Source organism: Brassica napus, chromosome A3 (assembly GCF_020379485.1).
Source record: "Brassica napus cultivar Da-Ae chromosome A3, Da-Ae, whole genome shotgun sequence".
Classification (NCBI taxonomy): Eukaryota; Viridiplantae; Streptophyta; class Magnoliopsida; order Brassicales; family Brassicaceae; genus Brassica; species Brassica napus.
The window spans coordinates 9,457,890-9,483,064 of NC_063436.1; the positions used below are offsets into that span (position 1 = coordinate 9,457,890).

Here is a 25,175-nt window from a genome sequence, read left to right on the forward strand (position 1 = left end):
AGAAAATCGAGAATATTATGTTAAAAAATCTCAAATATTTGAATTGGTTGAGTTTTCCAAAATTTAGAAAATACTACTATTTTCTGAGAATTTACCATTAAATTATTAGGGAGTTCAAAGTTTAGTTTTCATCACTTCAAATTTTGATTTATACATAACTTCAGAATTTAAAAAAAAAATCGATTATTTTGTTAATTTTATTTGTAAAAAATGAAAAATGTTTAACTAATAAAAAAAGGTTAGTTTTTGTTTCAACTCAATCATGAAAACATGAGAGAATCCCGTAATTAAATAAAACGTTACAGGGACCAGCCTGTCAAATCAAGTTCCGTAACTACATACACCTGCGACACGTCAGCATTGATCCAATGGCGTCAAGCCTCGTCATCAAATCTCTATATATAACAACTATCATCTCTCTCTCTTCTCATCATCATTGTAACCATCGAAGCAGTCTCTGCCGCAAAACAGAGAGAGATAATGAAAATGATGCAGAGATTCACGGCGAAAAGATCGCTCCAGAACGTTTCCGCTTCCCTCTTGCGGCGATGCATCTCATCGACGTCTCAGACGGCTTCCGTCAAGGACACCGACGAGTTTCTGGCGAGGCTTCCGCCGTTTGATTACACTCCGCCGCCGTATTCCGGCCCCTCCGCCGATGAAGTCCTCAACAAAAGGAAGGAGTTCCTCAGCCCTTCCATGCCTCTCCTCTTCAGAAAGCCGGTAACGTTTTTCTCGATTGATTTCGTTTTTTTTTTTGATCGATTGTTTATGAATCTCCTGATTTTTTTTTGTGATCATCATCGGAATATTCTGTGGTCATGATGGAATCTATTAAATATAATTATAAATTAATATTGAATCTCTTTTTTGTTTTTATTTGTTCTCAATGTCACGTGGCCATGTCCGGTCTTATCCATAACACTGGCCATGTCCCGTCTTATGTGAAACACTGGCCATGTCCGGTCTCATGATGGCCCTGAATTGTAAAAAAGAATTATTAAAATAATTAAAAAAATGTTTATACCCAAAATTTCATGATGGCCCTGCATGTGGAGGATTTGAAAATTAATTTAGCTTGAATTTAATTTTTATTCAAAAAAAAATGATTTTTAATTTATTTCTAACTTGTGAGTTGTTGCAGCTGAACATTGTGGATGGGAAGATGCAGTATCTATTCGATGAGAGTGGTAGGAGATACTTGGACGCCTTTGCAGGAATCGCAGTTGTGAACTGTGGGCATTGTCACCCTGATGTGGTTGAGCCTGTTATCAATCAGATCAAGCGGCTCCAGCATCCTACCGTTATGTACCTTAACCATGCCATTGCTGACTTCTCTGAAGCTCTCGCTTCCAAACTCCCTGGTGATCTCAAGGTACTAAAGGGACCATTCGTGTTCTGTTTTTTTATTTGTTTGTTCTGTGTTTTGTGTTCCAAATTTGATTGCTTTATGGGGTTTGGTTTTATTGGAATAGGTTGTGTTCTTCACCAACTCAGGGACAGAGGCTAATGAATTGGCGCTTATGATGGCTAAGTTGTATACTGGATGTCAAGACATTGTTTCGATTCGAAACGGGTATCACGGGAACGCCGCTGGAACAATGGGAGCTACTGGTCATAGCTTGTGGAAGTTCAACGTTGTTCAGGTACTATAGACACTTTCACTGAGTTTTTTTCATGAACTATGATGAGATATCTGTGTTCTGATATTTGTTTTTTTGTTCTCTTGCTGCTGGCAGACTGGAACTCACCACGCTTTAAACCCGGATCCGTACAGAGGTGTGTTTGGTTCTGATGGAGAGAAGTATGCAAGAGATGTGCAAGATCTCATCCAATATGGCACGACCGGACACATTGCTGGTTTCATTTGTGAAGCTATTCAGGTAACCAGATTCTTACTAGTGTTGAAATTTCGTTTATAATCAAAGAGTGAAATGATAATCATTGAGAAATAATATCACTGCGAATGTGAATAGGGAGTTGGAGGGATTGTGGAACTAGCTCCAGGCTATATGTCAGCAGCCTATGATATTGTGAAGAAGGCTGGAGGATTGTTCATTGCGGATGAAGTTCAGTCTGGATTCGCTCGCACTGGCAACTTCTGGGGCTTTGAGGCTCACAATGTTGTCCCTGACATAGTAACCATGGCAAAGGTTAGAGTTGACTCTGCCTCCTACAGTCCTGAAAGAAGCAACAGAAATTGATTTGTCTTATCTTTTGATGATGTGTAAACAGGGAATTGGTAATGGGTTTCCTTTGGGAGCGGTTGTGACAACTCCGGAGATAGCAGGAGTATTGACACGCCGATGCTACTTCAACACATTTGGTGGGAATGCTGTGGCTACTACAGCTGGTCTCGCTGTTCTGAATGTGATTGAGAAAGAGAAGCTTCAGGAAAATGCATCAATGGTTGGATCTTACCTCAAAGGAAAACTCAATCAGCTGAAAGAGAAACATGAAAGTAAATCTGTCTCTCCCTCTCTCTATGTGTCCTCTTAAACTTTGTTCTTAAACTTGCTCAATGTGTCTATGCTTCTTTAATGTAGTTATCGGGGATGTAAGGGGAAGAGGACTGATGCTTGGAGTAGAGCTTGTAAGTGATCGCAAGCTCAAGACTCCTGCAACGGCCGAGACTCTGCACATCATGGATCAAATGAAAGGTTTGTTGGTTTGTGTTTTCTCTACTCGTCTCAGCTGTTGAAACTAAACTAACATGTCTTTGTAATGAATGTTGTTACAGAGTTGGGTGTGTTGGTTGGGAAAGGAGGCTACTTTGGAAACGTGTTTAGAATCACACCACCTCTCTGCTTCACTAAGGAAGACGCGGACTATCTCGTGGAAGCCATGGACTACTCAATCTCCAAGATGTGAAGAAAACAAAATGAAAAGGAAATGTCTCCTTGTGGGAGATTAATAAGTTGTGGTTAAGTTATGCTTGTTACTTTGCTTTCGAACAACCAAAATGATTGATGAGCCAACATCTCGTTGCTTCTCAATCACTCTGTGTTTTTAATGTTAAACGTATGTTTTCTTCTATCTTCTGTGTCAAAATATTTACATTTAGTACAAACATCAGAACTCCACATCTAGCATGATCATCAAGAGAACACTGGAAACATGGAACAAGTATGTTTTTTTCTGCAACTTGTGGTGCAAATAATCTCAATAGGTAATTTACCAACGAATCCAGTTATACGCTTAATGAAGACTTTCATGAACTTCCAAGGCTGTGTTGTCCCGAAGGAAGACCTTGATGTGTATGATAATCACGCTGACATGTCCAGTGATGATGTTAACCATACTGTTGTTAGCCTGTCATATTTTAGTTTGATTGGTTCTCTGCGACCAATACTTATAAATTGTCTTCTAAAGCTGGGGAGATTTGCCATGATACAGCTAACGGGACACTAAAAGCAGAAAATAAAATTCAGAAAAGCCCACTGGTAAGTAGTGTATCTTAAGTCCCATGACATATCTGGATCAAAGTGACAGAGACACATACACCAAATCTCCCTGTAAGAGTATTCTTGATGAAAAATACATAGATTCTTCACCGGTGAATAATCTGAACCTTTTAGAGAGTTTGATTAACTAACAGTCAGTTAAAGTGCAGACAACTTGTGCAAGCAGTGCATTAGAAGATGAAGAATTGATGATGGAATCAGTTAGTAGCAGCAATATCATGTTCCAGTCCAAGGACAGTCTCTCACTGAGTGTTCAATCTTTAACACTAGAAGTCGCTGAACCATCTTCAGAAGTGGCTAGACATGCTCTGATTAACGGAGACAATGATGGAAACAAGGTAGATCCAATTGGTTCTTCAAGATCTGGTCCTCCTTTTGATGTTAGAAACTCTATCATCCCTTCTGAAACTCTGTCATGTAGTTCATTTTCTGAAGCAAGCAGACACGTACACGGCTATTGACAAGAACTGTATGGTTGATCATTCTTCAAATTTAGTAAAAACTCAGGTACGTGTCCTCAAGTGCTTTTTGATAGTCAGAGTGAACATGTACCTCTCGCTGATAATGATGTTGAGACAAACTCAGAGGATAATCTTGATGATGAAACCGATTGCATTACAGTGACTAATGCAGTTGATGGCGTTGATTCTCGCTCGAAGCTCAATTTCTGAGATCCCCAAGGAACACTCATGTCCATTTGGCACCACTTGTGGATGTTATATGTACTAGAGCTCCATGAAGACACACTGGATAATGGAATTTTCATGTCTGCTGGATTTCAAGATATTGTTTTGATTTGGAAACGGGTATCATGGGAATGCGGCTGCAACAATGGCTGCTACTGCTCAAAGCATGCAAGAGATGTGCAAGATCTCATACAATGTGACACTACATAACACATTATTGGTTTCATTTGTGAAGCAATACAGATAACCAGCGCTTTACTAGTGTTGAAGTTCATGTATAATCAAAGACTGAATGATTCTCATTGACAAATAATATCACTATGTTTTCTTCTTATTTACAACCATGAGAACGCATGATGAACAATGTACCGAAAGAATTTTTCACAATCCCAAAGACGTATGTTGATGGTGCAAATAATACGCTTGTATCAAACCAATTCACAATCAATTACTTCTCCAAAATCATCCACACTAGCCTCTTCATCTGTGCCTCCACCACCAATACCACCCCACCACCTCATGCTCCTAAACCTCCTCCAAAAATATCAACTCCTCCTCCTCCAAAAACATCAATTCCTCCTAAACCTCTTCCAAAACGATCACCTCTTCGTAAACCTCCTCCAAAACCGTCTCCAAATAAAAGATAAAAGACAACAGTGTAATTCTTAATAGAGAAATCTTACAATACTATGAAATCGTATCACTATCAATATTGTTTTGAAAATGACTTCAACCGTAGTTCTCCTCCAAAATCGTCACCTCCTAAACCTTCTCAGAAATCATCTCCTCCTTCAAAGCTACATCTTTCTCTTCCAAAACTGTCACCTCAAGCGGTTCCCGTTGTTGGTGATTGACACAAGGAAAAGTCAGAGTTGAGAGAATAAATCGAAATCTATGCAGACTTATCTAAACCCCGATGTTACTATTGGTTTCTTTCTGAACACTGACATTATAAAGCTTTGAGATTGCTTATCTTTTCTTATTTTTAATATTTTTTTAACAACTCCTCCCTTTTAATATATATTTTACTTTTGTTTTTCAAAAAAAAAAAAACAATTAAGAAAAAAATATTTTTTTTAATTTATAAAAATCGTATTTTCCGTGTTTATTGTCATATAATCAGTTTTTGTATATAAATGGTATTTTCAAAACTGTGTTTATATATACCATTTTTTCAAAAAAAAAAATAGTTTTTGGTAAATAATAGTAATTGTTACACCTACCATTTATTTTCTTCTAATGTAGATAAAACCAATAAAAAATAGTTTGATTATTTGGATAAGTATGGTCTATTTTAGATTTTTGTATTACTAAACAAATCTAAATTTTCTAAGGGTGAACGTAAAATCTAATCAGGGGCATTGAGATTTGTGTTAGTGTGTAACCTTTTCCAAGTCAATGTAAAAAAAGAAGACTACTTCAACGTTAAGACACAAACGTTATGCACCAACAAAAAGCAGCTGAATGCAAAATATAAACGCAATAGCACAAGTTCGATTCGTTTTAGGACAACAGGTCTAATCTTTCACAACCCACACAGAAACTTTGAAAAAACATATATTGTACCAAAAAGCTCAACAGAATCGAAAAGAGAGTGAGAAATTCAACAGCACCATCAACATCATATCGTTCTTTATCATGTAAGATAGGCTTCACAATGCAAGAAGTCCCACAAGGTTCCAAGAACATCTCTGAGCATTTCCAAAACACAACCCCTATCAATGTTCTGCTCCTGCAGACCACAATTGAAATAAAGACTATAAGCTTCACTTCCGTTAAGAGTTTCAAAGACACAAGAACACAATAATGTACCTGTAACTTAGAGTTCATGTCTTTAAGCATCAGAATCACCTCCCTCTTGACTTCCCCCGTTCCAATCCTCTCATTGTATCTATCAGTCTCTCTCACCCTAAGCCTTAGAGTTTGGTTCTTGTAAACTGTAGCTTTAACATGACAAGATTCAAAGACACTGTACCCATCCCCAGATGAAGATTTACCAAAGGGCCACCTTAAACCACCTTTTGCATTTGGATCAACTGTAGCTGAATCAAGCAGCCCTTTGATGTCACTTATCTCTTTCTCCTGCTCATCACAGAAACATCACCAGAGATAAGTCCAAGAGAAATTTTTTTAATCATTATGCCAGAAATTTAACTTACAGTGAGAGAAGTGATTTTCCTTTTGGCAGCTAGCATTAGCCTCATGTCAAGATTCTTATCAATGCAAGATACATCAACAAGCAAATGTCTTATCTGATTATGTTCAACCTGTTCCAAAAACAAGACACAAGCTTTCATGTAAGACATTAGAAGACACAAACAAAGTAAGAACTTGAGACTTGCCTTGTACATACTGAGCCGTCCATCTTCCTTAACAGTACACTTGCAGTTAATGGTTTCATTGGGACGAGTATAATGCGATACCTGAGAGTAGAAGCCAGACACAACAAAGCATAGTTCATTTGACATTCCACAACACAGTATAGGTTTATAAGAAAACAAAACAAGTACCTTCACAGTGTATCTTTCCTTCTCCAAGTCAATACATAATCCATGTCTTGGCACAAGATGAGACTTGATGTGATGCAAGTAAGAAGTTGGGACATCAGTAGAGAAGATCTTATTAGAGGGTTTTTGCCTGGTTTAATGTTGTATGTGTTAGAGGTAAATAAAAAGAGAACTTCTGTTAGCAAAGATAATGTAAGATTCAGACACTTACCCATAGAAGAAATTGTTACCAAAGCTAGCAACCAATCTCAATACATGTTGATTCTCTCCATCCATTGCAGTCTTAGCTCGTTCATATGCCAACACAAGATCCTCCTGGACCTTCTCTGCTATTAACAGCCATCTAGTTCTCTCTTCTTCTTCTCTACTCTCTGCAATATTCATAACACATACAAAATCACACTAATATTGACACAATCCATCTTCATCCAGACTATACTTGAGATACTAACAAACACAGTCACTTACCATTATGGTCATTGATGCTCATCAGTATTGAAGGCTTTATTCCTTTTTTGCATAGGACAGAATCAGAGGACAAGGGGACAAGCTTAGCAGATAGAGGAATCTCATCTTCAATTCCATTGGAGCCAATCAGAAACCATTTGGTAATGGAATCTCCTGAGTATATGATACGGTCGCGTTTGTCACTGCTGCTAGCGTTAAAGTGGAGGTTCTTCTTGAATTTTGTAGCTAGAGAATCTGGAACAGGAGAAGGTCTGTCTGGATCCTTGGAGTGTCGCTTATGTGGAGGTATATAAGACATGTCTGAACCTGAAACTCCCAAAAACAAGAACAAGATTTTCAAGAACAATTATTCATCGGATCAGAGAGAATATCACATAAGAGGAGGAGTTTACCTTTTGTTGACTCAACGTCTTTTGAAATTTCTAAGTTCCTTCCTACAGAAAGATCTTTATAGGAGAACAGCGACTTCTAAAGAGACTCCTCGCTGCCTTCTTTTATCTTTCAATTCACTCATCGATTTCTTCAAAACTTTGATGCAAAATTGTGTTTGGTTTCGATGGGAAGCCATCATAGTACATATGTCACTCATGGGGAAAATTGTCAATTTTGACCCCAACTATTTTAGTCGTGCCAAATACGACCCGAACAATTGATCAGTGCCAAATACGACCTCAACTCAATTATAATTCAAAAAAACTACCCGAACTTCTTAAAACGTGCCTAAATCTACATTGACTCTAACAGAAGTTAGTCAACCGTTAACAAGATAAAACGACGTCGTTTTGATATACGAGAAAAAGTGCCAATTTCGACCCCAACACTCTAAGTCGTGCCAAATAAGACCCGAACAAATGGTCAGTGCCAAAAACGACCTCAACTCAATTATAATTTAAGAAAAATTATCCAATTTTTTAAAACGTATCTAAATCTACATTAACTCTAACAGAAGTTAATCAACCTTTAACAAAGATAAGACGACGTTGTTTTGATATATGTATTTTTTTGTTAAATATGTTCATTTCGGGACTCAAATCCGTGCTGGGATATCTTTTTAAAAGGGCACACTAACAACTAGACTAAAATAATTTTTTGAAATATTATTACAAATTGAAATTCTCCATTATATAAAATACTATTCTTCTTCATCTTATCCAATTTAAAACTTTGGTGATTGCTTTATATATTTTAGTTATTGTTTAATTTGTCTAATATTTTGTACAACATATTTTAGTGAAAGAAAGGTAAAAGGCCTCTTAACATTTTTGAACAAAATATCAAAATATATAATATCAACTTTGGAAACTAAAAAAATTCCCACTTAATTTTAAAAATTAAAAATAATTTATATAAGAAAATTGTATAAATAAATTCAAAGTCTTAAGCATATTTAAGATCGTATAATAATAAATATTTTATTATTTATATTTTAGTAAGATATAATTTTATTAAAGATATGATAAATAAGAAAAACATGTTAATGTATATATATAAATCAGAAAAAATTATCACCAAAATTTTAAATTGGATAAGATGAAGAATAATAGTAGTTTATATAATTTCAAATTTGTAATAGTATTTTAAAAAATTACTTTTATCTAGTTGTTAGTGTGCCCATTTAAAAGGGTATCACAACATGGTTTGAGTTACGGAATGAACATATTTTAAAAAAAAAGATAGATATATATATAATTATATATATATATATATATATGTATATATAAACGACGTCTTCTTAAGTCAAAGGAAGATATTAGAATTACATTTGTTCTGATGATTAAGCAGAATAGATTCAACATTTTAAGTCAAAGGAAGATAATCACTCTCATCTAACAAATTTTTAGAGTTTGGCACACACAGAGACAATATTACTAGAGGTCACACACACACATTACCCTAGGACACACAAAGTCCAAAAATGCTTAAAGGAGGTCGTGAAGGAATTTGAAAAGGTCGTCGAACTACATTATTCTGATGATTGGAAATTTTTTTTTTTTTTGATCAAGATTGGAAATCTTTTTACATTGTATTGTCTGGCTTAGTTTAGGATTAAAATTCTTAAAATATAAGGAAGCTTTTGTATGCCTGAGTTATGCTAAGTTCACAATATGAAGTGACGGGTAACAAAACCTAAAATGATTTACTCCGCAAACGGTTTAATACATGCGAGCCTTACAGGTTTCAGACCCAAACCAACGTAAGCAGATTGACATGAATACAAAATAGAAATTATGTTATATTCTGGACAACAACACAGAAGTTCAATCCTTAACAGTCCCCCCTTTCTGCAAACACATTAAAATGTATAAGATAATCCGAAATAACACCAGCAACATCTTATGGTTCCTCATCACGTAAGAGAGGCATCACAATGCAAGAAGTCCCAAATGGTTCCAAGAGCATCTCTAAGCATTTCTAAAACACAGCCCCTCTCAATGTTCTGCTCCTGCACACCATAAGGGTAATAATCATTGTAACCTCAATTCAATAAAGGTTTCAAAGACGCAAAAGAAAAACAGTTTACCTGTAACTTAGTGTTGATGTCTTGAAGTATCAAAGTCACTCCCCTCTCAACTTCCCATGTCCCAAACCTCTCACTATACCCATTAGTCTCTCTGACCCTTAGCCTGAGAGTCTTGTTTTTGTAGGTAGTAGCTCTAACATGACAAACTTCAAATATTGTGTATCCATTTTCAGATGGAGGTTTACCATGCGGCCACGTTAATCCCCCTTTCACAGTCGAATCTACAGTTACTGAATCCAGCATTCTTTGAATGTTACTTCTCTCTTTCTCCTGCTTATCATAGAAATATAACCAAGATAAGTTCAAGAAAAGCATAACTATATCAAAATCAACTCACCGTTAGGGTAAACATCTTCCTTTTCCCGGCGAGCATAAACCTCATATCAAGATTCTTATCGATGCACGACACATCAACAACCAAATGCCTTAGAGGATTCAGCTCAGCCTGCACCAAAAGGTCCAAGTTAATATCATTGATGATGTTTATATATATGTTCACAGAAAGGGCTCAAGCCTTGCCTTGTACATACTGAGACTTCCATCTTCCTTCACGGTACATTTACATATGATGGTTGAATGAGGACGAGTGTAATGCGATATCTGCACAACATACACTTCCTTTTCCAAGTCTATACAAAATTCATGGCTTGGAATAGCCTTAGACTTTATGTTTTGTATGAACGAGGTTGGGACATCCGTACAGAATGTCCTATTTGATGATTTTGCTTGCCAATATTCAGTTACAGGACCAGCATGAATCCTAGTTGTATGTAGTATATGTTAGAAAACAAGGGCTAATGATATTTGTAATTAGAAATTTAAAGATCTAAGACAAAATTGAAATGTTTACCTACGAAAGAGAATTTTACCAAACCTAGCAACCAATCTCAGTTTCGCATTATCTGAAAGATGATGATCCTGCATTCCCTTCTTAGCTTGCTCATATGCAACGACAAGATCCTTCTCAACCTTCTCTGCTATTAACATCCACCGAGTTCTCTCTTCTTCTTCACTTTCCTCAGCTATCACATTTTCTGAGTACAAACATATTAAAAAAATTTAATATTAAAAAAAAAAAAAGAGAGTGTTTTCTTCTTTAGGCAAGAAGGATCATGGTAGTTACAAAATACTTAGAAACTAGTGTTACCTTTTTCTACATTAGTGTTCATCAATACGAAAGATTTTTCTCCATATCTGCTATCAGAAGAATCCGAAGACACCGGCACAAGCTTAATAGATGGAGGAACCTCATCCGATATTCCCTTTGAACCAATAAGAAACCATTTGAAAATGGCATCTCTTGAATATGCTATATTGACTTTAACACTGCTACTTTTGAAGTCAGTGTTTTTCATGACTTTTGTAGCTAGAGAATCTGGAAAAGGGGAAGGGCTAACGGGATCCTTCAATTGGCGCTTGTGTGGAGGAATATAAGACATGTTTGAACCTGATACTCCCAAACACAAAAGGAAAAAAAAAAGATTTAAACAACAATTAATGAGTCGTCACTCGTCGGCTCTAATTCAAACTTAAACTTGGAGCTACGAAAGGCAATGGTTAGTACGTAAGCTTAAAGAGAAACCACACCTTAGGAGAATTATAGAAAACGAGAGCAGACTTTTCAGTTGTTACCAGATATATCCAAAGGAGCGGCGAGCTAAATAAGTGATCCAAAGACGTATGTTTTTGTTAGAAGATAAAAATGTACCGTTGAACTTTTTTTAAACGTTAAACTTACATTACATATCTATATATATACAACTAAGTTAAAGCACTGATGTTCCAGCAGAAAAATACAGTGAACTCCAAGAGACTCTTATCTCATTTTTTATCTTTCATTTGACTCCTCGGCTTCCTCAAAACATTAGCAAAACTTATGGTCAATTTTTATGGACACTTACTTATTAACTAATTTTTCTTGTTACTGAAATAGTGAAAAAAATATCCTAGCACCCGGATATTCAAATGATTACGTTTTTTTTTGTAGTTGTGGTTAAAAGAAAAAAAACAAACTACATCCACGAGGTTTGATGTATGAAGGTATATGGAGCGTCACGTAGCGTGAGACGACGCATGGTATCGTGTCAGAATATCCAATTGTTTTCTATTATGAAAAACGATAATTACATTGTTTTCTTTTTCTGTGCAACATGATAATTACATTGTAATTTTCAAGAAAAATATTGTAAAAATAGCAAAATATTTCCGAAAACGATTTATATACAAAAACCCTCTATAAAATTACTAAAAAGTGTTTAAAAAGTATTTGAACAGTTACCTCTCGCTGATTATGATGTCGAGACAAACTCAGGAGATAATTCAGATGACGAAACCGATTGAGTCACAGTGACTAATGCAGTTGCTGGCCGAAGCTCAATTGCTGAGATCTCCAAAGGCACCACTGCGGATGTATCTGTATTAGAGTCCCATGAAGACACACTGGAGAATGGAATGCCCATCCCTTATATGTATATTGTACACTGTTTTACGTACAGGTGTGTGTGCCTGTTGTAACTAATTTCTGGAATTTGTATTAGTTTTACGTATGTTCTGTGTTTTTTTTTATTATTACTAGGGGTTGGCCCGCCCTACGGACGGGTGAATTTACAATAAAAGTATTTAATATTTTAATTTTATAAAACATTTAAAAATAATAAATATGTTTTTTTAATTTAAAGTTATATTGTAAATTTTATTAAAATTTGTTGGTTTGAGTTGAAAGAATCACTAATGGATTTTTAGTGTACATTAAACTATTAAATAAAAAAATTAAGGAAAATGTAATGATTTATATTTGTTCTTTTGATTTTTATTTCACTTTGATATAGTTAAAGAAAAACTAAAAGAAAAACAACTGATACATTTTCTAAGAGTTTCAAATTTTAATATTTACACTAATTATTTCACACGATATTAATTAATCCTTTTCCAAGATAAATAAATTGAAATATAATGTAATGTAATAAAATTATAAAAATATATATTTTAAAGTGCTATATAAATCGTTTCAATAAAGCCATAGATAATAATTTGTATATTTTATTTAACAAAAAATGAAGTTTTATTTATTTTTAAGATTTTATTAATTATCTTTTGTAAATTATTTTAGAATTTGTTGAACTTTTTCTTATAACAAAATTATTTGTTGGAAATTTTGCTCTTGCTAATTGACAATATTTTAAATTGAAGTTTACTTGAGTTTCATACCACATTATATCATATAATTTATTTCAAAAAAATTAGAATGAACCAAACCGTATTTAACCAAAATAACTTAAATGTAGTGTAACCATTAATAATTTGAAAATTTAGATGAATTTAACCTTATACAAATACTTTCTGTAAAACAAAAATTTCTTCAAAGACTAAACCAAAAGAAATAGTTCAATCCTTTAATATTTTTTGTGTTCGCTGTTTTAGTATTTTTGTTTGTTTGGATCATTTTTCACGTGCTAGTATTAGTACGATGTTGGTAGTAAAAATTTTTTAGCATGATGCTGTTGGGGATCTAGAAAGTTGAATTGTAGCGGATGCTTTAGGATTCTTTTTCCAGTTAAACCAAGATAAGCACCTGCAGATATTATTGGGCAACAAAAGTTTCATTTGGGAAATCAACACGTAAATAGCAGCCAGTTACAGAATTTCATATGAACATACCAACAGATCCTCCCCCAGGGCTATGAGCTGCTATATATGAAAACCCGACATCTGGGAACAACCCGATTCCATTTTCTGGCATGGCAAGAACCGTCCTCTGAAATATAAAACAAAAATATGAAAAAGAGTTCACATTGTATACAAAAAAGTACAGATCAAGTCTTGATCTGTTTTTACCTCTGTTATCACACGGTATCGACCATGTCCGGAAAGGCCAAGGCCAAATCCCATTGTTATTCCATCCATTAGGGAGATATATTGCTTTTTGTAACCAGCAATTGCGCATATCAGGGTATATTCTGCTGTAAATACCTAAGGAAGTAACATCTCAAAGTTGGAAACATGCTAAAAAAATAAGAAAAAACACTAAGAATTTGGAAAAGATTATGAATCATCATTTGCAATTGGTTAAACATGATTTATTGACAAACCTTTTGCACAAGAGGTGTGTTTTTGTCCTTTTGGATTTCTGCAGCAACTCCTTTAATATCCATCCCTGCAACATATTTCATAAATGGTGGTCCGTCACTCCAATGACAAAGATTTCTGATTTCGCATGAGGAGTGTTAACGCCAGATGCAACAACAAATTCCACATAAACACGAGCAAAAGATTTGCATTTACCAGCACAAAAGGCACGAGGTGTGCTGCCTTCAATGATGACACATTTGACTCTTCGATCAGATTCCCATTCGTCAAGGAAGCTTTTATACTTCAAATCCATTTCTGTAATATCATAAAAAAAAGATGACCACCTAAGCTTACTTGTCAGATTGAGTTCATATCTGAAACATCCCATCCCAAAAAATATTCCTCTTTTCAAAGCCAGTTTCAACAATTTGAGTTCTCTAACATAAATCCCAAAAGGGTAATCAAATTTCATAAATCTCACAGATGTTAATGATTCTGCAACTTTTTAATAGGATCTTGAAATTAGTACACAGCGAAAACGTTACCTAGATTCATGGCGTTAAGAGCTTTGGTTCGATCGAGAGTGATGACAGCGACGCCATTCGGATAAACGTTTCCTTTAACGAACTCGTCGCCGCCAGCTCCGGCCATTGCTGAGAAGGTCCGACGATCGGAGAGTGAGAATCTGAGGATGTGATGGGAAGAAGAGAAGGTGGATGAGTATTTGGGAAAAAGTATGCGATGGGCAGAAGAAGCTAGCGCAAAAGTTTTGAGCACTCGTGGTGAAATCACAGGCTCTTGATTTCTCAGGCACTTTCTTTGAAGGTGGACTCGGCTCCGACGATGACCCCACTTCTCCCTCCGTCTCTACTGCCCTTGAGGACAAACCCGAACCTCAATGTCTGAAGATGAGCGCCTTGGTCTCACCCAGAAGTACGAAGAGGTAAGAATTCACCAAATCTGTATCGTAGGGAAAGTAGAAAGAGGATGATTGTGGGATTCAATGACTGCTTGATCATATATGGAGTTTTCCAGAATCAAATGTGGAAACTTTGTTTAATAGTATGAGAATGAAGACGACAAAGGTAGAGGCGATGAGAATGAAGAGGTTCGACGGATTCTTCGAGGTTTCACTTTTGTGTCCAAACAAAACGACACAAAACTCTAATAAAGCCCAATAACCTCAACGGATGAAGCCCACCGCGATCGGACAAAACAACATCGCGAGCGTCTGACGTGTCTAAAACCTTGTCTCTGATTGGTCTGAATAAAAAATCTGACGTGGCATGCTGTATGCTCTCTATATGTTACTTTTAGTATAGTATAGATTCGTTTTGCCACATAACATTCTTTTATTGAACTTGCTTGCGCCATAGGTGATAGGTGTGTATACTCTTTTATTGAAACATAATTTTCATAGCTGTGTAAATGTGTAATCTCGATAATTTGCGTTGCTTTTTGAGGTGTCTTTAATTTATATCAAAATAATAAATCATTTGAAGTATGAATTTTAAAAAAAATATTTAGATTCTATGTTATTGAAATTATAATTTTAAAATATATTTTAAATATTTGATGATATTAAAAATATTTATAAATGTTTAATTTATTTTAAAATAACAATATTTGAAAGTATAGTAGTTACACAACTAGCCTAAAATTATCTAAATCGAATCATTTCAAATACATAAGTCAATATTCATTGTCTTATGCAATGCTCAAAAAATTGATAGATAGGAACTATGCGGTTTATAGAAAACTAGCAACTAAGCAGATTATTTGGGATCATAAACGAATTATTAATTTATTTTGTATATATTTTACTTCATATAAAATATTTTAGTTTTATGGTTTAGTTATAAAACTATTATGTTGAATTATCAAAATTAGATATAAAAACATAAAATAAATTAGATAAGTTTGTGAATTTGTACTAATATGATTATTTAATTTAATTTTAGAATAATTTAAATTAATTTTTAAAAAATTAACTGATCTGGAACAATTTAGACCGATTTTGAGTGCTATAAATCGGATTTTACTCAAACCATTTCGGGTAGGCGCCTCCTAGACCATGGTCCCATACTCCCATGTATTGGATTATAAATAAAATCAAACCGAACTAAACCATCCACCAAACTGAACCAATCTTGTCATGATATAAAGTTTGTACAAAACCGTAAACCGGATGTGGTTGAGATTGCTTGAACGGTTGAACCCATCATGCTGACGATCAGTCGGCGCAAGAAAAATCACACAACCCTAATCAAACCAAAATAAGAGACTGTGAATCAAAATCTCCCTTCTGCCTCCTTTTTATTTTATACTATATTTTAATTTACAATAAATGGTAAAACCAATTCCTATCACAACAGTTCTAAGAGGCGCGTCCGCCGCAGCATCCAAATTCGTCAAATCATCGAAACCTATCCGACCCGTATCCTCCAACAACACCATGGCCAGTCCCAACAAAGACTCCTCCGCCGCCACCACCTCCAGCGGCAGTAGCCGCCGCAGCGTCCCGCTTTCCGCTGTGGTGTCGGATTGTGCGAAACGGTGGTTTGAAGACACTCTTGAAGAAGCAAAAGCTGGGAACATCACTATGCAAGTTGTATTGGGTCAGATGTATAACTCTGGCTACGGAGTTCCCAAAGATGCTCGAAAGGTTTCTCCTTCTTCCATCTCTCTTCACTTTAGCTTTTTAAGGTTTAGTCGATGAAGTGAATTCAATTGATGAAAAGTTAGTGTCTTTACGCAGGGGAGGGTTTGGATTACTAAAGCATCAAAAGTTCGTTCGTCTGTGTGGAAAGTTATGAATAAACGACCAGGTTTGGTTTATATCACAACTTAACTTGCTGTTCTGTCGGAAAATAAGGTTCCTTATTTCTTTTTGTATTTCACACTTTGATTTGGTGTTTTTTTTTGTGCTTGATTTGTCTTTTGTCAGGTTACAACGCAAGTGATTCAGATTCGCATTCTGAGTAGTATCATATATCCATTTAGAAAGAGATTGTCTGTGTTCTGTTTTGTCTCACATATTGGATGTTCCAAGTTCATACAATAAACACTATTTGTCTCCGCCCAAATCAATTTTGGTGTTTGCTAAACCATTTTGTTACATTATTATTTCTCTCTTTTTCTTTGTGAAAGCCTTTTGCTGATTTTGTAGCAATGAAAAAAGGGGTTTAAGGTATTAGTTTTGCCACTTTTTCTCACGTAAATAATAACGAAGGAGTCGAGATTAGTAATTTGATTAGACTCTGTCCGGAACAAAAGTGTCATAAAGGCTCCAAGAATATAGCGAGAAATATATTTATGAATAATGTAAGAATTTAAAATTATTAAATCAAAGCCTTAAAAGCATAATACTCCATACAAGAGTCTTCCGATTCTAATTTTTTTAGCGATAATAGTTTCACGGACTTGAGCTTAATAGGAATGATTTAATTGGAAGTCAGTATGTATAGTAGTAGTTGATTCTACACTAAGCAAAATCTCAAGCTAATTCATAGTATCGAGTCATGTCATATTTAAAGCATGTCAACAAAACACATCAGACCGACATTTATGGTTGGTACTTGGTAGTATAGTAACTCTCTGTAATCCCATTAGCATAAGCTTAAAGTCCATTATTGAGTATGCTATATGATGAAAATCTGATCGACAAAAAAGTTTTTGTTTTGAGTAATCAAATGAAACCAACTCTGAGTAAACAAATAAAGACTTTAATTAAGAGGTTTTGCTAATTAATCACACTCTTAATCTCTACTCATGTGCTTGAAAAAGAAATAGATGACTTTTACTACTACTACCTACTAAAGCAAAATCTCAGTTTCACCAAAATAAAAATTTTAAATGTTTATGAATTTATTTAAACATTAGAAACAGAACGTCACAACGCAAAGCCGACAACCTTTTCAGAGATTAAAGCCGGCGAGCCGGCGAATTCACAGAACAAACATCTTGAAACCAACAAATAAGACAAAAAACTAACACCATAGCAAACAAGAAAGACAAGATTCACCCAAATGTTTTGGTATCATATATTTATCCAAATTAATTGAACACGAATAAATCACACGTGGCAGTCAGAAATGCATCCTAAAGAATAAAGATGATGAGAGCCGCCTCGTTCAAAGTCAAGGCCACCAGGTCTGACCAGTCTCCCCCACCCTTCTTCTCCACCTTCTGATATTTTCAACGGTCAAACTTTTATCACCTTCTCAGAAACTACATTTTATTTCATTTCTTCCATTAAAAAACAAAACTAAAAATAAACCAACCAATCAGATCATGCAATATGTTTTTATATATACAGACATAAAACGAACATATACATAAACATTTCAAGAGCCCATCACATCTTCTTCCAAGCTCTCGTAAGAAACACTTTCTATATATATCTGAAGTTGGTCTTTCTTAAAATAAAGAAAGCTTCAATTTTTTTATGTATGGCTGCTTCTTCCCTTCTTCATATAGACAATAACACAACCAGACAAAACATGAGTGGTTCTGCTAACTGGTCACGAAGATCATCAGCATCTTTGGAAGATCTTGAGATCCCAAACTTTAGATCTTTTGCTCCTTCTTCAGTCTCAATCTCTCCTTCAACTTGTTTCAGTCCCTCTGTTTTCCTCGATTCCCCTGCTTTTGTTGCCTCCTCTGCTAACGTAAGCCTCTCTCTCTTTTACTCGATTTTTTTAGAGATAAAATTTGAAACTATTGACTGACTATATGAGGTTGGCTCTTTTCTTGAAAAGATCATTACTCTAACATCTCTTGTATTCAAGAAAATGAATTTTGATCGGATGTGATAAAGTCAATGAGTCAACGGTTCCTTTTTAGAAAGAGAGTCTGTGTTTCAGAACCATTCTTGATAATATTCTTGGTTGTTTTTTTTTGCAGGTTCTTGCTTCTCCAACCACAGGAGCTCTTATTACAAACGAAAGCAATCAGAAAAATGTAACCAAGGAAGAGAAGAACAACAACATTAACTACTTCGATTTCTCATTTCAGACACAATCATCAACACTTTCTGCACCAACAACAACAGCAACAAACAGTTCGATCTTTCAGTCACAGGTATGTTCCTTCCTCAACAGTTCTTCAAATCACCTTTTTCCTTTAAAACTTATTTATATGTTTTTGTGTGTTCAGGAACAAGAGAGGAAGAACCAGTCAGATCAAAAATGGAGCCAAACTCTAAACAACAGCAACACTCATCAAGCTGTATCTTACAATGTAAGGGAGCAAAGGAAAGGAGAGGACGGTTACAACTGGAGAAAGTACGGTCAGAAACAGGTGAAAGGGAGCGAGAATCCTCGGAGTTACTATAAGTGTACTTTCCCAAGCTGTCCAACCAAGAAGAAAGTTGAGAGATCTTTGGAAGGTCAGATCACAGAGATTGTCTATAAGGGAAGCCATAACCATCCTAAACCTCAATCCACCAGAAGATCATCTTCGTCTTCTTCTTCAACATTTCATTCAGCTGTGTTCAATGCCAGCCTTGATAATAGTTTCAGTCACTCTGATTCCCTTGCAATCCAACAAGATGATAACACTACTTCTGGTTCTGTCGGAGACGATGAGTTTGAACGAGGCTCATCGGTTGTCAGCAGAGAAGAAGAATGTGGGAGTGAACCTGAAGCAAAGAGATGGTAAGAGATCATCAGCACCCACTAAACTCGCCTAATCTTTGAACAATCTTGAATCAGAAAGTTTCTAACATGTTTTTGTGTTATCAGGAAAGGAGAAAGTGAGACAAACGGTGGGAATGGTAATGGAAGCAAGACAGTGAGAGAGCCAAGAATTGTTGTGCAGACAACAAGTGATATCGACATTCTTGACGACGGTTACAGATGGAGAAAATACGGCCAAAAAGTCGTTAAAGGAAACCCAAATCCAAGGTAATAACATAAAACATAACATCTGTTTTTGTCAACATCATAAACTAAGGCTCCAAGTATCTAACATTCTTATAACTTTATGAATCTTAACAGAAGCTACTACAAGTGCACAACCATCGGTTGTCCAGTGAGGAAACATGTCGAGAGAGCATCACAAGATCTGAGAGCAGTAATCACAACCTACGAAGGGAAACATAACCACGACGTACCTGCAGCTCGTGGAAGCGGTTACGCCACAAACAGACCGGTACAAGACCCTTCTTCAGCCCCAATTAGACCAGCTGCTATAGCTGGTCACACCAACTACACTACTTCTTCACGAGCACCATATACGCTCCAGATGCTTCAAAACAACAACAACAACACTAATGCAGGGCCTTTTGGTTACGCTATGAACAGTCACAACAACATTCAAACGCAACAAAACGACTTCGCTGGTGGATTCTCTAGAGCAAAAGAAGAACCAAACGATGAGTCATCCTCGTTTTTTGATTCGTTCTTGTCGTGAAGATAAAGGGTTTCACTACTTAATAGTGATCCTGAAGATACTAAGACTATATAGTCTATAGTCCTCCATAGAGAAAATTATTTCATTTGTTTTTTTTTTCTTTACATGGCTCATGCTAGAGCGCTTTCACATGCCTGTAATATTATACTATCTTTAGTCTTCTTGTGTACCATAGAACTAGAAAAAACGAAATAAAGCCAATCAATTTTTCACATGTTTTCATGAACTTTATAATCTGATGAACGAGTTGATTCCATGATTACAAGTTCATTCCATACCAGACTCCATTGAAATGAGTAGGATTGTATGTATGATAGCATCTAATATAACCAATACCAAGAATATTTTTTTTTAGCTTCTAAAGTATTAAAGAAGAACATAAACACAGTCACAGAGACGGTCTATGCACACACATAAAGAATGACATTTACACGTATCACAGAGACCAACACCATATAAACAAAGGATTGAAGCAGATGGTGAGGCTTAAGCAGCAGATTCAGACAAAAGAATGAGTAGTAGAGAGTTTGTAACCAGAGAAGAGAGCAGAGAGAGCTAAAGAGACGAAAGCCAAGACAGCCATGGTGATAGCCGAAGCAGCAGAGTCAGTGAAAATGTTATCTTGACCTTCTCTGAACCTATTAGTCAACGGAATCGCAGAGGACGCGGCTGATATGAGAAGATACGCTACAATCTACAACCCCCACAAAGAAAGATTTACATCAAAAGATCAAAACTTTTCTTCTTAGAAGCTTTATAGTATTCTTTTATTCTTTTAAAAACTGATGCACTAGTTGTAAAAAGGTATTTTCTTTTGAATAAATTTAACATATATTAAAATAAAAAATAAAAGATCAAAACTTTAAACTTTGAACATGAGATCATAAGCTTCTCTACGTTACCTGGTCGCCGGAGAAATCGACAAATATTGATGTCCGGCGATCAAAGAAGTCTCTTTTCGAGAGATGTACAAACGTTTGCCACGCAGTGTATAACGTTGCGAGAATCGCGATCGCCACCACGTATCTGAAACAATCTCTATTTTTTTTAATTACACGAATTTTCAAAAATTCAAAAGTAATCAATCGTAGAGTGGCACCTGTACTCTTCGTACTCGTCGAAGTTTCGACCGGGTCCGTGTTTGTTGGAGACCATGATTACGAAGGCGAGGATGGAGAAGAGAAGAGCTAGTCCTCTCGTGATCGGAGAGGCTTTCTTTATCGAGTCCTCTCTCTTCCATCTCTGAGTAATCGCGGAAAACGTCGTCGGCGCAGCAGCCTCGACGTCGGAAGGTTCGACCGGTTTCTGGTTATCGGGATTCGTCGTCATGCCGGTTTGATCTCGAAGCTGTGATTGATTGGAATCGGTTATGTGTGAAGAATCGGGGAGGAAAGGGAACAACTCTTAATTCGGGTTTTGGAACGTAGTTAAGTGAGGAAAACGCGTGATGGCGGGAGTGATTAAGGTAAATGACTGTGATTAAGTTGTTAAACAATGCTTGGAAGCTACACGTGGCTGTTGATTAACAGACAGCGAAGCCTGTGGCTCTTATTGGCTGGACTGATATAATTATTTAGAGCTTGCTTGTAAAGAGATTATCATCTTTTTTTCTGCTAAATTTCCTTTTTGATTATGGCTTTGATCAAACTTGAATTTCAGAGAAGAATCTCTCTTTTGGTTATTCGCAGAATCAATTACATATAGGTTTTGTTACACTTTGCTATTGACACAAGAACAATTTTCTTCCTATCCATTTTATTAAATTAAATTTGGTTGATAGTAAAACTGTTTTACGGAAATCTGACTTTGTCTGATTTACAAGAAAATATAACACACCTTGTTCTCCAGCTTCCTTAAATAGGAAATATGTACATATTTTCCGATCCTATAAACTATAGGTATGAACTATGTTAAACATCCCAAAACAATTATGCAAAATACTAAAATAAACTAACTTTCAAAAGAGTGTCAATCCGTCAAATTTTAAATCAAATCCACCAAATCTCGTTTTGGATAGAGGAATATGCATCTTATTTAAACACAACATTCTCAAAATAATTTTTCCTACAACAATTTTGAAGTCCAAACAATAAAACTCATTTTATTCCTATGATTCCACCCTAGATTACAAACTTTTGATCACCCATAAGACATCGATTTTACAATTAGGAATCTAAGATTCCAAAGAAGAACAAAAACGTCTACTTGGTTTGGAGAGTCATTGGGTTCCTCATCTTCTCTTTTAAATTTCGATTTTCTAAATTTTTCTGCTTCAAGAAAAACTAACCAAAAAGTGTTAAGTGGACAAAAATATTTTCCATTAAATATTTTTGTTTTTGTTTTTGCTTTTCAAATATACTTAAGTATCCAAAAAAATGTGTCTATTTATGGTTTTATAGGAAGAGATTAGCTAGTTCCAAACTCATAACAGATGGTCTAGGTTTCCACTTACCATGTACAATAATAGTTCATCAGAAAACGAATCAAGTTTATAGTTTTAAGTGATTAAATGATGAATTAGCGTCTTGGTGTGGTTAGATACTGAGATCTTGACTAAGTCTACCACACATGTATGACATGATTGATCAAGATAAAGCTCAAATAATGAAACTGATCAACACTACAAAATATGTTTCCTTAACTTGTTTGTAGTCTTTCACTATGTTGTGTTAGGACTTAGATATTAACACTGACAAATTTAAAATTTTTAGAACTCACCAAGCGGAAAAACTTTATCAAAAATTGCATTGACCACCACCATTATGCATTTCCTCAAGCTGATGGATTTTCAATTGAAAAGAAAATATTAAATATTTTCTCTGTAAATGATTTAGTACTCTTATAAGATAATTTAATGTTGCAAAGAGACTTTCATAGCTTAAAATAGTACTATACAGAAAAAAATATACCCAAAAGATTTTTCATATTCCCAAAGACAATCAACAATGATAAATATTACAAACTGTTAGCTTGTCCCTTGGCAAAAACAAGGGCTCAAGTTTCCAAAACACATACACAATCACACACATACACGAAAAGACTACATATTCCAGACGAGAGTCTTTATTCAATTTCTCTCCAATATGAATAAAGCAAATAATTTAGTCTTTTGTGTTTAATTATACTCCACAAAAAACTAAAAATTGAATCTTGGTTGGTAGTCTCTTTTTTTTCTTTCGTTTTTATGTACAACGAGATTACTATCTCTGCTCCAATGCAAACCGAACCGGTTCACCGTAATGCTTCTCGAATCCATAATGAATTTAAAAAATTAAAAGTGAGTCTCTCTTACAACTGTTAAACCTCACGAGTGGAATATGTCGAAAAATCCGAGTAAATTGGTTTTGTATAATAACCATTTTTACGGTTTATCAGGAACCCTATTAACCGGTTGGTTAATCAAACGACGTAGCTTTTGCCTAAGCTCATCAGCCCAAACTATCCCAACGTCTCTTTGCTTGTTCTTCATCTCCACCATCACTAACTCATCCGTTAGCCTCCGAATCTTAACTACGATATTAGCTACTCCCTGTGGCCCTTCCAGCTTCACCGCTCTCTCCTTCTTCTTCGCAATCCTCAGATTCATCTTCTTCGCAACCTCCACAACCTTAACCATAATCTCCGCTGGATTCTCATCGGAGACAAACTGATCACAATGATCCGGCGTCACAAAGTTTCCGAACAAACCAGCGAGGTTAGCCGTCGATGAAGACGCGATCAACTCGAAGGCGTTTAGTTTCTTCCCGCTTTCTTCAAGGTCGTAATCGTCTGCTTGCATACCAATCATCTCACTCGGATCTACACCGTGGTTGAACCATGAATCCTTTAGAATCTCCTCAACGGTGATCCGTTTCTCTGGATCAGGCTCCAAGAGGCGGCTGAGGAGGTGTCGAAGACCGGAAGAAGTCCACTCTGGCATTCTGTATTGCGCCATGCGGATTTTCCGGTACAGTCCGGAGATGTTGGGATCTCTAAAGGGCAAGTAACCAGCGTTTAGAAGGAACAAAACGACGCCGCACGACCATATATCAGCCTTGGATCCATCGTAGCCTTTCTTTGTGAGAAGCTCCGGCGCCACGTAAGCCGGAGTCCCACAGAGAGTGTGTAGCATCCCGTCTGCTTTGATCTGCTCCTTCATCGCACTCAGACCGAAGTCCGAAACCTTGAGGTCTCTCTTCTCGTCGAGGAGGAGATTCTCCGGTTTCAAATCGCGGTGGAAAACGCCTCTCGCGTGGCAGTACCGCACGGCGGAGATCAGCTGGCGGAAATACTTCCGGCTGAGACTCTCCGTGAAACGATTGCTCGAGACTCTGGAGAAGAGCTCGCCGCCCTGGGCTAGCTCCATGACGAAGTAGATCTTCGTCTTGGTGGCGAGGACTTCGGAGAGGAGGACGATGTGAGGGTGGCGGAGGCGGCGCATGACGGAGATCTCTCTCTTGACGTGCGCCGTGAGACCGTCTTTTAAACGCTTCTTTTGGACGACTTTGATCGCAACGCTTTGGCCCTTGTTGTGGAGATCCTCCGCTTCGTAGACTTTGGCAAACGCGCCGCTGCCGAGATGCTTCTTGATGTCGTACTTACCGAACAACGCTGATTTGTTGTCATCTCCGTCGACGTTGACGATGATGGAGTCGGAAGAGTCTTCTTCGGCCATTTAACAGATAAAAACGCAAAATAGAAACGGTAATACAAATTGAAAAGACATGCGCGCGGTTGTACTTATTGAAACTCAACTTGCCACGTAATCTAATTTAAAAACGTTTTAATATTCTTTTGACTTTTTATGGATAAACAAATAAACAACATCATTTAGGACAATTTCAATGCTATATTTTTTATGATATTACTAATTCGAACTAAGTTACGGATATACTAACCAAGTCTCCTACCTTATCGAAAACACAAAACACTTACTGCATAGTCATTTTTAGGATAAAGTTACGAAATTAAATTATATCAAATATAAATATTAAGTTATTTAAATTCAAGGAACAGCTTTTCATGATTCTTCCCAATATGTGGTCCATGTTCTTTTTCTTTTTGTTAT

At 36.1% G+C, this 25,175-nt stretch overlaps 8 protein-coding genes across 9 annotated transcripts; 3 read left to right on the forward strand and 5 right to left on the reverse strand.

The window, feature by feature from the left end:
* The first annotated feature begins 419 nt into the window (after positions 1-419).
* Positions 420-3,036, forward strand: LOC106438152 (alanine--glyoxylate aminotransferase 2 homolog 2, mitochondrial). The gene is made up of 8 exons (XM_013879227.3): positions 420-723; positions 1,145-1,375; positions 1,476-1,646; positions 1,740-1,883; positions 1,977-2,153; positions 2,236-2,461; positions 2,547-2,660; positions 2,741-3,036. Exons 1-8 carry the CDS (start codon positions 481-483, stop codon positions 2,869-2,871), a joined length of 1,437 nt encoding a protein of 478 aa, XP_013734681.2. The 5' UTR covers positions 420-480; the 3' UTR covers positions 2,872-3,036.
* A 2,568-nt stretch (positions 3,037-5,604) lies between these two features.
* Positions 5,605-7,729, reverse strand: LOC106438151. The gene is made up of 8 exons (XM_013879226.3): positions 7,518-7,729; positions 7,126-7,431; positions 6,869-7,028; positions 6,661-6,787; positions 6,493-6,573; positions 6,310-6,417; positions 5,963-6,232; positions 5,605-5,882 (listed from the first exon to the last, which is right to left on the reverse strand). Exons 2-8 carry the CDS (start codon positions 7,421-7,423, stop codon positions 5,787-5,789), a joined length of 1,140 nt encoding a protein of 379 aa, XP_013734680.2. The 5' UTR covers positions 7,424-7,431; positions 7,518-7,729; the 3' UTR covers positions 5,605-5,786.
* Positions 7,730-9,472: 1,743 nt separating this feature from the next.
* On the reverse strand, positions 9,473-11,085 carry LOC106438150. Its single transcript, XM_048776962.1, has 6 exons — positions 10,794-11,085; positions 10,497-10,680; positions 10,166-10,406; positions 9,984-10,091; positions 9,647-9,916; positions 9,473-9,568 (listed from the first exon to the last, which is right to left on the reverse strand). Exons 1-6 carry the CDS (start codon positions 11,083-11,085, stop codon positions 9,473-9,475), a joined length of 1,191 nt encoding a protein of 396 aa, XP_048632919.1.
* A 1,842-nt stretch (positions 11,086-12,927) lies between these two features.
* LOC106364120 (3-hydroxyisobutyryl-CoA hydrolase-like protein 3, mitochondrial) lies at positions 12,928-14,784 on the reverse strand. Its single transcript, XM_013803754.3, has 6 exons — positions 14,260-14,784; positions 13,928-14,029; positions 13,735-13,799; positions 13,481-13,615; positions 13,304-13,400; positions 12,928-13,217 (listed from the first exon to the last, which is right to left on the reverse strand). The coding sequence occupies exons 1-6, from the start codon at positions 14,363-14,365 to the stop codon at positions 13,105-13,107; spliced, it is 618 nt and encodes a 205-aa protein (XP_013659208.3). The 5' UTR covers positions 14,366-14,784; the 3' UTR covers positions 12,928-13,104.
* A 1,126-nt stretch (positions 14,785-15,910) lies between these two features.
* LOC106443610 lies at positions 15,911-16,834 on the forward strand. 2 transcript variants are annotated; one of them, XM_013885156.3, is made up of 3 exons: positions 15,911-16,379; positions 16,473-16,542; positions 16,662-16,834. In XM_013885156.3, the coding sequence occupies exons 1-3, from the start codon at positions 16,062-16,064 to the stop codon at positions 16,697-16,699; spliced, it is 426 nt and encodes a 141-aa protein (XP_013740610.2). In that variant the 5' UTR covers positions 15,911-16,061; the 3' UTR covers positions 16,700-16,834. The 2 variants fall into 2 exon arrangements, 1 of the variants encoding a protein (XP_013740610.2); XR_007338070.1 differs by having other exon boundaries at positions 15,923-16,379; positions 16,460-16,542.
* A 741-nt stretch (positions 16,835-17,575) lies between these two features.
* LOC106438147 (probable WRKY transcription factor 33) lies at positions 17,576-20,342 on the forward strand. The gene is made up of 5 exons (XM_013879222.3): positions 17,576-18,384; positions 18,620-18,796; positions 18,872-19,371; positions 19,459-19,620; positions 19,714-20,342. The coding sequence occupies exons 1-5, from the start codon at positions 18,166-18,168 to the stop codon at positions 20,126-20,128; spliced, it is 1,473 nt and encodes a 490-aa protein (XP_013734676.2). The 5' UTR covers positions 17,576-18,165; the 3' UTR covers positions 20,129-20,342.
* A 119-nt stretch (positions 20,343-20,461) lies between these two features.
* Positions 20,462-21,590, reverse strand: LOC106438148 (CASP-like protein 4B1). The gene is made up of 3 exons (XM_013879223.3): positions 21,228-21,590; positions 21,031-21,154; positions 20,462-20,822 (listed from the first exon to the last, which is right to left on the reverse strand). Exons 1-3 carry the CDS (start codon positions 21,455-21,457, stop codon positions 20,628-20,630), a joined length of 549 nt encoding a protein of 182 aa, XP_013734677.2. The 5' UTR covers positions 21,458-21,590; the 3' UTR covers positions 20,462-20,627.
* Positions 21,591-22,961: 1,371 nt separating this feature from the next.
* LOC106443608 (CBL-interacting serine/threonine-protein kinase 22) lies at positions 22,962-25,007 on the reverse strand. Its single transcript, XM_013885155.3, has one exon. It carries the CDS (start codon positions 24,780-24,782, stop codon positions 23,490-23,492), a length of 1,293 nt encoding a protein of 430 aa, XP_013740609.2. The 5' UTR covers positions 24,783-25,007; the 3' UTR covers positions 22,962-23,489.
* Positions 25,008-25,175: the final 168 nt, after the last annotated feature.